At 36.9% G+C, this 13,573-nt stretch overlaps 1 protein-coding gene across 1 annotated transcript in view; it reads left to right on the plus strand.

The window, feature by feature from the left end:
- Nucleotides 1-13,573, plus strand: part of STK32B (serine/threonine kinase 32B) — a 459,768-nt gene that overhangs the window by 172,934 nt on the left and 273,261 nt on the right. Inside the window, exon 4 of the mRNA XM_053704147.1 lies at nucleotides 8,307-8,344. Within this exon, the coding sequence (XP_053560122.1) occupies nucleotides 8,307-8,344 (38 nt within the window). The remainder of the gene's footprint in view (nucleotides 1-8,306; nucleotides 8,345-13,573) is intronic.

Here is a 13,573-nt window from a genome sequence, read left to right on the forward strand (position 1 = left end):
GGTGCGTTTCTAACGTGCATGTTATTGTCACCGCTCACTTACCTACAGCGCTGGTATTACAGGTTTTTACAAACCCGGCGTTAAAAGGCAAGAAGTGAGCATAGAGCAAAATTGTGCTCCATGCCGCATTCCAATACCAGCGCTGCTTAAGTTAGTGGTGAGCTGGTTGTACGTGCTCATGCACGATTTCCCCGTAGACATCAATGGGGAGAGCCGGCTGAGAAAAAACACCTGCAAAAAAGCAGCGTAAAGCTCAGTAACGCAGCCCCATTGATTCCTATATGGAAATAAAAGTTATGTTTACACCTAACACCCTAACATGAACCCCGAGTCTAAACACCCCTAATCTTACATTTATTAACCCCTAATCTGACGCCCCCGACATCGCCGACACCTACATTATACTTATTAACCCCTAATCTGCCGCTCCCGACATCGCCACCACTGTAATAAATATATTAACCCCTAATCCGCCGCACTCCCGCCTCGCAAACATTAGTTAAATATTATTAACCCCTAATCTGCTGTCCCTAACATCGCCGCCACCTACCTACATTTATTAACCCCTAATCTGCCGCCACTATATTAAATTTATTAACCCCTAAATCTAAGTCTAACCCTAACTCTAACAGCCCCTAATTTAAATATAATTTAAATAAATCTAAATAAAACTTACTATTAATAACCAAATAATTCCTATTTAAAACTAAATACTTACCTATAAAATAAACCCTAAGCTAGCTACAATATAACTAATAGTTACATTGTAGCTATCTTAGGGTTTACTTTTATTTTACAGGCAAGTTTGTATTTATTTTAACTAGGTAGAATAGTTATTAAATAGTTATTAACTATTTAATAACTACCTAGCTAAAATAAATACAAATTTACCTGTAAAATAAAACCTAACCTAAGTTACAGTAACACCTAACCTAACCCTACAATTAAATAAATTACCTAAATTAATAACAATTAAATAAATTAAATAAAATTAGCTAAATTACAAAAAAACCCCACTAAATTACAGAAAATAAAAAACAAATTACAAGATCTTTAAACTAATTACACCTCTTCTAAGAGCCCTATCAAAATAAAAAAGCCCACCCAAAATGAAAAAAAAAACCCTAGCATAAACTAAACTATCAATAGCCCTTAAAAGGGCCTTTTGCGGGGCATTGCCCCAAAGAAATCAGCTCTTTTACCTGTAAAAAAAATACACACAACCCCCCAACAGTAAAACCCACCACCCACACAACCAACCCCCCAAATAAAAGCCTAACTAAAAAAACGTAAGCTCCCCATTGCCCTGAAAAGGGCATTTGGATGGGCATTGCCCTTAAAAGGGCATTTAGCTCTATTGCTGCCCAAAGTCCTAACCTAAAAATAAAACCCACCCAATACACCCTTAAAAAATCCTAACACTAACCCCCGAATATTCACTTACCGGGAGAAGTCTTCATCCAAGCGGCAAGATGTCCTCAACAAAGCCGGCAGAAGTGGTCTTCCAGACGGGCAGAAGTGGTCCTCCAGATGGCAGAAGTCTTCATCCAGACGGCATCTTCTATCTTCATCCATCCGGCGCGGAGCGGGTCCATCTTCAAGACATCCGGCACAGCGCATCCTCTTCTTCCGACGGACTAACGACTTGCTGAGATAGGCAAATCTGCTGAATGTGCAATTCAATTGGTAGATCAAATTGTCCTGGACTATCAAAGATTGATGAGAACAAAAATCCATTAAAATTTGGTAATCAAATGTAATTTCCGGGTTTCGATTGTTACTTTCATTTTCGAATGTTCATAATTAGATTGAATATCTACATTCGAAATTTCAAATGTAACATATTTAACAAATACTATTCAGAAGTTTGTTCATGTGGTAGGGAATTTAGTAAATTAATACATAATAGACAAAAATATAGAAATTCAATTTTTTCTATTTCAGTTATTGCATAACTCAAATATTACATTTAAAGAGAGCATTAGAAATACTGTTACAAATATATTGATTCAAATATAATTTGATTTGAATTATGCAATAATCGAATTAGAAATATTTGACTAGAATATTACATTTAAAAATAGCATTTGAAATACCTTTACATTAAAAGAAATTTAGAATGTCGTACAAAGATTCAAAATTCAAGACGAATGAACAAATGTGTTACAGTTTGTTTCATTTTTGAATGTTGCAAAACATTTGCCCATCCCTAGATGTAAGAGTTTCAAAAGCTTGTGGGTAGTCAACATTTTGTAGGGCCACATCAAGAGCATTGTGTGGCAGACATTACATGGGCGTGTCAGGATAGGATTGTCTTGGTGAGTCATGGGCATTGCTCAAGGGAGTCCCTTAGAACTAGGACACAGAATGGCTGCAGGCAGGTAGTAGGCCTGACTTTCCAACACAACAAGCTACAGGATGGGACAGTTTAGAGGCATGTAAGAGCATGTTGTGAATTTCTGACTATAGATCAGTATGGGGCAGATTACGAGTGGAGCACTATTTAATGCTCCGGCTAGACTGTTAACTGAATTAGAAGTAAGCTTGTTACGCTTGCCGGGTTGCGCTTGCATTATGAGTTGAAAGTACACTGTATTCACTCACGCACTAACCCAACAAGCACAAAAAGCTGAACTTACAATATCGCGTGCACGTTCACGTATTCCCCCTATATAAGCAAATGGTCAATGGAGCAAAAAAAGTGGAGAGGGGATATACTATTAAAACCCCTACAAAGAAAGTTATTTAGTGTTATGGCCAATAGATGGTGATATATGGGAATTAAAATAACATAAAAAATATATTAATTGTTCATTGTAGTGAATGTGTGTTTAGGTCCACAAAAGACAGTGTAACAATGGAAATTACATGGGTGGGATGTGTCATCAAAGGTAGTGACTAAGAAAAATGAACTAAGTGAAATTAAGTGAAATAAACATTATAGATTATAGTAACAAAAGTACATATATAAGTCTAATATAAAGAATGGTAATAATTATATATTATCATATATTGTTCGGAATACAGAAGTGTGTAAATAAGTACATGATCATATAAGGGTTTAAACTGTAAATCAGATAACCCCTCACAAATATAGTCAAAAGGCGGCTAGATCCATATTCATATTAAGACCAAAGGGAAACAATGTCTTGAGTTTATATATCTAATATGTTCCCCTTTGTCTCAACCTGTTATATCTGTTATAAAGATATGAGGGGTATATAGTCTGCTGTGGACAAATAGAAAAAATATTCAGATTACCATTATGGGTATTTTAACAATGTTTCGGAACACTATGAAATCTGAATTTATTCTTCATATTTCTACAGCTTTTACAACTAAAATAGTACCTTTTGGACCATTCATGCTTATATATAACTAGTATGGCTTAGAAACAGCTTAGCTCCTCAGACTTTTTTTTGGGAGCTTCTTATACGTTACTTTCTTTTACGTGGTTGGAGGATCTAGTTCAGTTTAGTTCCCATTTAGTAGTTATGGGCTGGACTGACTGTAGATCATTGTATATGTCTTTCCATTTGATTGTTATGAAGGTATTCTTTATTGTACACATATATTTCTATGTATCAAGACCGGAGTTCCACTCCGTGTCATTATTACGGCTTTGTTTAACTTTATGCATATCAATACTCTTACAGAGGATCGTTTTAATCCGTGCAATATTTTCTCACATCTTTGGACAATTTTTTATAATAGTCTTATATTGTTTCAATACTGAAGTAGCAGCTGGGAAAAATAGACATCACTCAATATCGAGTGTGACTAGGATTATTGGTATTTTCCGTATGATTCCTTTTCCATATGTACATATCACATTTCATGGTTTATGATACCTATCTTGAATCACCTGTGACTTGGGTGGAACGTCATGATTCGGACTTAACTAGTTTAGACTTATAGGGGCATATTTATCAAGCTCCGTATGGAGTTTGATGCCCTGTGTTTCTGGCGTGCCTTCAGGCTCACGGGAAACACAAGTTATGAAGCAGCGGTCTAAAGACCACTGCCCCATAACCTGTCCGCCTGCTCCGAGGCGTCGGACAGAAATCAACCCGATCGAATACAATCGGGTTGATTGAAACCCCCTGCTAGCGGCCGATTGGCCGCGAATCTGCAGGGGGCGGTATTGCACCAGCAGTTCACAAGAATTCCCTTCCCTGATTTATCTACTGGCCTAAACACTGTTTCGTGACTAAACGTATATTCCTGATTGGACCTTCTGATTGGTGATGATGTTTCAGAGATTGTGTGTAATTCTAGCACTGCCTGATTGACCATGATGTTATCTATGGTGTGTGACCAGATCCTTTGTTTGGATTATTTCCATATGTATTTAAATGTAGCAGCAGTTTGTTAGTTAGTTGTAGCCTGTTGTAGCCTGAGGAAATCGTGCTGTTGGGTTTTATTTATTTTAATAAACCTTTTTAATCTTATTTGCTGCTACATCTTATTTGCTGCTACATCTATCCCTTGCTCCTGGACCTGCCTTGATAGCTGGTCTGCTGCTATCGTTGCTGCTAACCGTTGGTGCCATATCATTGCTGCTAACCATTGGTGCCATATCAGCTGGATCCCTGTACTCCTGCTTTGTTGGATGAGGATCGCCCCTGTTGCTTGCTGGTTGTGAGTCTGTCGGATGACTCTTTGGATCCGGCTTGCATATTTCGCACACTTAGTGCATCATCAATTGTGAGTAGGATTGTTTTATTTCACTATTCCTGCTTGGTATTATACTGGTCTGATGAGGCGCATTCTATCTTTTGTATTATAGAACTTTACTTTGTCTGGCGAGACATTCTAGAAGAGCTGCCTGGTATCTGGTACCACATCTTTGATTTGGAGATCTGGTCCATATTGCCATTATTTCTGAAGAACCACCTGGTATATCACTGGACTGTGGATATTTAGCACGATTGCGTGCATCTTATATTGACTTTCTTTTTTTATTTTTCATTAATTCATTATTATTATTTGGTTATTATCATCATTGGCCATTGTTGCTTTAGTTTTGTTTTTTGTTTTTGTATTTTCTCATTTATTATTTTTTGTATATATAGTATTTTTTTAGTGAGGCGCCTCTTACTGATATAATCCAGGATACAGTAAGACTGTCCTTGGTTATATCTGTCTGATCTATTTGTTACATTGTAATGTATTTGTGATGTGTTTTGTGACACATTTTTGTTTTGCAAAACAAATAACCAGACCCCCAAGGACGCTGTAATCATTCTAGCATAATCATGATTACACTCAGTCAATTAAATTTACTTTCAACTCGTAATACCTGCAGTAAACCTGACGAGCGCAAACACCTGCGATAAATCTCTTATTGCTCGCATGTAACTGTTAGCACTTCACTTGTAATCTGGCCCTGCGTGTTTAACTCCTCAAAGTCTTGTTCTTGAGCAGCAAGAAGCAGAATACGGCCAGTGAGATAATCAGGAGTGGCAGATGCACATACCTGTCATTCATGGCCTGTGTCTTGCAAAAGTGCTGCAATGATTGTGGCTTTTGAGTGGGACTTCACCCATGTGTCAAACCCAATTGCTGGGGTTAAACAGTAAGCTAGGGTCAGTAGTGCAAAAATTACATACGGTCATTGCATTTTTGCTTTAGAATGTCCCTTTAAAATATGAATTAGCCAAGCTGATAAATAGGCTTCATTAAAGGTACAGCAGCCAAAAAGCTGAGCTTTCGTGAATATGGAGCAGCCTGATTATAAACCATCAATCAGCAAAACGTATTTTTTAACAATATATTTTTAAACACAATATTTATAATAATTATTTCAAGATAAGGTCTCCTACCTATGTCTTTAGATTCTGATCTATGATTTGAAATTAAATAGTGTAAAATAGTTTTCTTCTATAAATAATCAAGAGTAACCAATGATAGAAGCATCACAGCCAGTACAATAACTGCACTATTTTTTAATTGGTGTTAAAGTGTAGTTACTCAGAGATCTAAAAAAGTGTTTTTTGTTTGTTTACTATGGATCAATTAGACTTCAGTGTTGGTTATGGCTATAGTGAAGAGGTTCACTTTACTAAGTACAAAAGGCAGTGATACGTTTCTTATTGAACTCTATCTTTTATCCAGTGAAAGGGACATTGAAGTAACTGTTTTCTTTGTTCCGTCTTTAATGATATTTTAAAAAGGTGTGCAGTTTTTTTTGTTTTACAAAGAGAGTGGATATAACTGTCCAGAATATGACATTTTTATTTTTTTTCTGAAGGAGGTAGGAGGGAGGTTTATTCCTAATCATCAATAAGTATGTGGGAGATTTTATTTTCAACCATTCAACAATTTGTCCGTAGGGATCAGTTGTTTCTGTATATAATTTAAACAGGTTTAACTTATGCAAAAAATAAATAAAACAATATTTGAACATGTTTATTTGATAGTTTTTCATATGACTGTTTGGATGGTTTGTGTTTAATATCTTCTAGACCTAGAGTCAATAAACATGTATACACCTGTCAATAGCTTTTCTGTTCTCATAGGCAGTTCTACCATTAGGCCAAATAGGCCGTCGCCTAAGGCCTCACTTAAACAGGGGACTCGCAATGTGTCTCTATCTTCATATGGTAATTATTTTTATGTGCGGCATGTGCATGGCATGTCAATGAGTAAAAAAACACTATTGGATAATTGGCATAGAAGCATAGGAAGTGCCTGTGAGCTCTGTCCCTGACTTTCTGCCGGTTACTTCTATTTACCCAGGGACCCAAAATGCAGTGCTGCAAAAGGTAATTTGTGGCTGAGTGGTAATTTTTTGCACCTTCCTATCCTGTATGTCTAATGCCACCCCTATTGTCTCCTTAGTGTCTCAAAACATGAGTACCATATGGGGCAGTTATGGTGCAACGTGTTAATCCCACACAGCAAGTAGGCAAATGCAGATGTTATTGATAGAATGAGAGTAAAGATTAGTGTGATCAATTGAAGAGCCTGAGGATGCGAGAATTAGCCACATATTGCTTGAAAAAAGGCAGGGAGCATGAGATAGTCTGTTTGAGGGCACTCCAGAGGTTAATCCTCTCTATAATGCTGATAATAACTAAAAAAACAAAAATCTGCCAGGTCAGCTATGACCTTCCTTTAATAGCTTAATTCGCTTTCTGCAATATTTCCTTCTCTGTCTCTTTTCTCTCCTCAATCTATAACTTCCCCCTCTCTTTTTCTATTCTCTCCCTTCTAACTCTTTCTATTCATTATCTCTCTGTCTCTTCCTATTACTCTCTTTCTCCACTCCTTCCTTCTCTTCAATCTATCTTTCATACTCTCCCTTATCTCTCTCTGCCCATCTCTATTCTATGAACACTCCCCTTAATTTTCTGTCTTTCTTTACTCTCCCTCTCACCTTCCCTCTCTTTAATCTTCCTTCTCTCTCTTCCCTTTTTCACTGCCCTCTCTTTTCCCACTTTTCTCTTTCTCCCTCTTTTCTCCCTCTCTCCTTCTCACTATTATTGACTCTTCTTCCTCTATTCTTCTTCTTTTCTCCTTTTCCAGTTCCCTTTCGCTCTCTCTCTCATCTCTCACCATTCTCTTCTTCTCTATTGTTCCTCTTTTCTCTCTCTCATTCTCGTTTCTGTCCTCTCCTCTTTCTTTCTTTGTACACAATCTTTTCATTCTCTAATTCTTTCTCTCTCTATACTCTCTCCTTCTCTTTTATTTTCTGTCTCTCTTTTGTATTTCTCTCTTTACTTTCTCTTTACTCTCCCATTCTGATTTTCCTTTTTCCTTTATCTCTTCTTTCTCTTTCCTCTCTTCTTTCTCTCACTCCTTGCTCTCCCTCCTCTATTAACTTTTGCATTTATTTTCTTTCTCTTCTTTCTGTCCATTCTCTCTCTCCCTTCTTTTCTCTCTATGTATTTCACTATTCTGTTTCCTCTCTCTTTAGCCTAATTCTTTCCCCAATCTCCAATCTACCTCTCCTCTTACTTCCTCCTTTCTTTATCCTCTCTATGCACTCTCCATTTTCTCTCTTTATACCTTTTCGCTCTGCTCTTTCAGCAAAATCCAGAGCTATTCATATTTATTTGGTTGATTTTTGCATTTTGTTCTGTGTTGAGGTGCCTCATATTTGAGCCTTGCCTAAGACTTCACTAACTCAAGAGCTGCCTCTGTCTGTTCTACACCAACAATATAAAATGTTTAGAGAAGTGTATACTGACCAGTGCTTTAAATGATTTTGAAATTCTATTTAAGTACATATTTAAAACCCTTAAAATGTAAAGCATATAATTGAGTAAAAAAAGATAAAATATATTTACTTTTTCTTTCAGGGATATTAAACCGGATAATATCTTGCTGGACGAGCACGGTAAGTTTCAGTATGATTGATATGTACAGAATATGTGTGAATTATTATTGCAAATCAAATACTCAATTCTGCAAGATCATAAATGTCTATGTGCAGATTCAGATGGAGCATTAATAATTTAAAGGGACAGTTTACTCAAAATTTTCTCCCCTTTAATTTGTTCCCTATGATCCACTTTACCTACTGGAGTGTATTAAATTGTTTACAAGTAGCTCCTTTAACCTTATATTGGCATTTGAAATTGTTTATTTAGCATGTGGTATCCCCACCTATTTTGAAAGTTTGTGGCCGCGCGTACCAGCTATAGATAAGCTTTGTAAACACAGCCAGCAGAAGAAATTACACTCCCAGTGGGCTATAGCAGAGAGAAGGTAATAAAATGTTGATTTTCCATTGTTCTCTCAAAGTACTGGTGATTGTTTTAAGGACAGATATAAGATAAAGAAGCAGGTATATTTGCACAATGTGATACAGTAATGAGATCTGATTATACCTACAAGCTCAACCCATTTTATTAGGTTGTGGCTTCAAAACACAAAATCAGAGCTTTAATATACACAAATAAGCCTAAAAATTTTCATACATTTTTTACTCTGCAGTTGGTAAAAAAAGCAATTGCAAACACATTAAGGGAAAAACTATTTTACAGTATACTGTCCCTTTAAGTAGTTTATGGGGAGTTGTACATATTACAAAAGTGATCAACTTCAGGACAGTCCCATATCTCTTAACTGTCCTGGCTATTGCAGGATTGTCACAGTTTGGGAAGTCTGTCCGATATCCCTCCCGCAGGTTCTCCCATCAGAACAAATGCCCCAGGTTCTAGTGACTGCCCAATTTCTGCCCACAATACATCAGACTTTTCCAATAGCATGTATGACCCTGCCCATATCATACCCTCACCTCTGCCACAAATCACTGATAGGCCACTACCCACAAGCCCTCTTCACCTCCCTGTCCCATAACGTCTCCAGGAAATATTAAAAGATATGCATCCCTTCCAGAAGAAAATACATAAATCACAATCACTCAATGGGGCATATTTAACAATGTGTGAGCGGACATGATATGAAGTACTGTATCATGTCCGCTGCACATCGCTGCACATCGATAAATAGCGACAGCATACACTGTCTGCATTTATCATTGCACCAGCAGTTCTTGTAAACTGCTGGTGCAATGCCGCCCCCTGCAGATTCGCGGCCAATTGGGCGCTAGCAGGGGGTATCAATCAACCCAATCGTATTCGATCGGGTTGATTTCTGTCCGCCGCCTCAGAGCAGGCGGACAAGTTATGGGGCAGCCGTCATAACTTCTGTTTCCGGCGAGCCTTCATACAAACAAGGGGCCTCAAGCTCCATACAGAGCTTGATAAATATGCCCCAATGTATGAACAAAAATCATGTAGAATTACTGTGGAAGGCTTGCAGTAGATGAACAGAATTTTGCTTAGTATGAAGTTTCTAGGACACTGCTTGTGTAAATCATAAAGGTAAGTGAATGTCTGCTAATTCTTACTAGGATCAAATGCATCTTACAAAACTCCCAACCCTCTCACATATTGCAGAACTTTCATGGTTTGGTTGCTCTACTTTGTTGACCCTCCTGCAGCTTCCCCTTCTGGGCAAATGTTCTTGTTTCCAGAGAGAAACCTGTGACTATCTAGGCTCAATGAAATACATGCCCAGGCCCGACCAATAGCCTATACAACTCTCCCCACGAAATAGCCATCCTGTCCAGACCATGCCAATCAACTCATCTCCTTAGTCTTGTCTCCACCCACAAAGCTCAATAGACTCCAAAAGGTCCTTTACTTCCTAGTCCCTGAAAGGAGTTGAGCTTTTACAGGTTTATTTAGTTTCACTGTGTCCCCCGAACTCCTCAAACCCCAACAGTTTAGTATACATTTATCTTATATCTTTCTCACAACCATAGACCAGGGATGCATGGAGGGACCCTGAACTCCAATTAAACAACCAGGGATTATTGACTCTAACACAGTTATTAATAAAAAATATATTTGCAGAGCACAGATGTGGGAAGACATCATGCCATAGAACTGCTCCCCAAATCCTACTGCCCTCGGTACATGCCTTATTGATCTAATTACTCTCTGCTTTTTAACAAATATGTATATCTAGTAATATTTTTCTGTCCATGCAAATTAGGGGCGGAACTAACATTGGTGCAGCAGGTGCGATGACACCAGGATCCAAGTGTTGGGGGGGCATAGTAGTCAGTTTATACATAGGCCTGTGCAGGATTTGTACAATAATAATCCAGGAGATACTTTATTAGTGTAGGTTGCAGGTACATCTATCTATCTATCTATCTATCTATCTATCTATCTATCTATCTATCTTCAAAATTATTATACAGAGCAGCATTAATATTATTACTATTGCTTACTGCAGAGAGTTACCTTGGGAGGGCCCAAAACATTTTCTTGCACCAGGGCCCTCTGTTGACTAGGTCCGCTACTGATGCAAATATTGTCATCTTGATTCAATCCAAAGTTAATGTTTATATTATTATATGTTCTTGCTTGCTGATAGAAGCATAACACAAACTTTAAAAAAGAAATTATTGTCTAATCAGGCAAAAGACAAATGTATAACATTTGTAAAGGTATAACAATGAGTTGTTACACTAAAGATCAGCAGTAAGGTACAAATTCATGTTTATTATTTTGTTGTGGTCACACACTCACCTAGTAAGCTTTTTATTTCTTTTACTATACTAGATGAATTCTACTTGCTTTCCATCTAAATATATATATATATATATATATTTTTTTTTTTTTTTTTTTTTTTATTTTTTTTTTAAAGGTACCAGAAGACTGTTAGAAGTTGGAGAGGGGTCGGGGGCTTAAGTGCAAATGTTTCTAAATGTTTTACACTTTTAATTAGTGGTTATTTTCTTCATTCTCTGCTCCGATTAAAAGGGACATGAAACACAACATTTTTTAAATGATTCAGATAGAGCATATACATTTAAACAACTTTACAATTGAAAGAGCTCTAATGCACTACTGGGAGCTAGCTGAACACAGCAGGTGAGCCAATAACAAGAGGCATATATGTGCAGCCACCAATCAGCAGTTATCTCTTGAGCTTATAATATATCAACAGAATTAAGCAAAGTTGATTATAGAATTAAACTGGAAAGTTGTTTAAAATTGCATGCTCTATCTTTAACATGGTCATTTAATTTTAACTTTACTGTCCCTTTAAAATTACGGAAAGGGACATGAAACACAAACTTTTTCTTTTATGATCCAGAACATACATTTTTAAACAACTTTCCAATTTAATTCTATTATCAATTTTGCTTCATTCTATTAGTATCGCTAATTAAATGAGCAGCAATGCACTACTGGGAACTGGCCGAACATATCAGTAAGCCAATTAAATAGGGGAATATATGTGCAGCCACCAATCAGCATCTAGTTATGCTTTTCAACAAGGAATAGCAAAAGAACTAAGCAAATTAGATAACTGTAACAAATTGGAAAGTTTATTAAAATTGTATGCTCTATCTGAATCATGGAAAAAAAATGGGGTTTCATTGCCCTTTAATTTTACTTTTTGACTGTATTTGGAGCATTCACTTTACAACTTGAAAGGTTTTCCATATTTTTCAACACCATTTAAATTACTTATTTATTTATTTGCAAAAAAATAATTCAACGTTTTACAGTGGTTCATTTATATTTACTTCTCCTGTTAATTTCACCTCTTTCTTTTGGTGTCCTTGGTTGATGCTTGCCCCTTCCCGTGAGGTCACAAACTGAAGTAGGCTAAAGAGCAGACACGTGTATTCAGCACTTTGTGGCATAAGTGTGTGTAACAAAGTTAAATAAGCAACCTTTAAAGTGAGCTTTAGAGGGTAGCAGTTTCAGCCACTGTCTGGTAAAACTCCATTATATACAAAGCTAGACAACTGCTGTATCGCTAGAAGTTCTGTTAAATAAAGTAGATTGGTTGAGCACACCAAATCTATTGTTGGACAGAGACATCCATCAGTGTGTGCAAATACTTATAAATTAAAACAGAGCTGTGGCTGTTCCCTGCTCTCATTCAGCTCTGTCTGATAACAAAAATAGCTAGTCTGATAGATTGCAATGGTTTAGAAAATGAAGGGAAAAATCACTTGAGCACCTTGTAATGTCTTATCATAGACAACTCCTAGAAACTGTTTTAGGAAACGCCAATAGAAATAAAATACAACCATTTAATTTTCCTCTTTAGAGACAATTTGAAATTAAGAATTTTTCAATTCAGTACTGTGTTTATATCTCTGGAGCCCCTACACAGGCCCAATGATTTTATGTTTACCTGTGCCAGTGACATCATACTGGCATATGTGCAAAATGCCGTTTGACTTGTGTCAAAACCATCCAACTGATTTGCAGTATTTGTAAGTTACAGAATTGGCTATTTTTGGTCTCTCTAGGAAGTGTGGAACCAAACAAAATGTTTACACAAAACAAGTAGTTTTTAATGTTCTTTAAAGTAATGAAAATTCAGGTATACACCATTAAACTTTATTTCATATAGATCAAGGGTTTTCAAAGTCGTAGGCAGTGGGCTTCCCCTCTGACGAAAGTTATAAGACAGAGCGCCCCCCTCATAATAGATGTTACTTTATTTTTCTTCTAGTCTAGTTTAAATTCAGGGAATTGACATCTGATTCAGGGTTCACCCACAACTCTCAAGAGCTGATTCTGCTTAAAGGGCCATGATACCCAAATGTTGAAACACTTGAAAGTGATGCAGCATAGCTGTAAAAAGCTGACTAGAAAATATCACCTGAACATCTCTAAGTAAAAAAGAAATATATTTTACCTCAAAATGCCCTAAGTATTCAAACCCCATTGCAAAGGACTTTAAGCAGCAAATCAGTATGTCTGTCCCAGGACAGGCAAGGAAGTGAGCTTCGTGCACACTCATGTTATTTCCCTATTCAGTTTAAGGAAGTTTACTATGAAATCTCATGAGATCACAGTAAAAGAGTTCATCATGACCTCAGCACTGCTGATGCTGATTGGCTGCTGTTCATCTATTACTTTTTCTTTTTTTTTACCTGCAGCTGGACAGCAACTGAGTATAACTTTTTATACAGTACTTACTCTGCTGAGCTGAGGAGATTGTGAAGTAAAATATCTTCCTTTTTTACACAGAAATGTAGAGGTGATATTTTCCTGTCAGCTTTTAACAGTTATACTGC

Source organism: Bombina bombina, chromosome 2 (genome assembly GCF_027579735.1).
Source record: "Bombina bombina isolate aBomBom1 chromosome 2, aBomBom1.pri, whole genome shotgun sequence".
Taxonomy (NCBI): domain Eukaryota; kingdom Metazoa; phylum Chordata; class Amphibia; order Anura; family Bombinatoridae; genus Bombina; species Bombina bombina.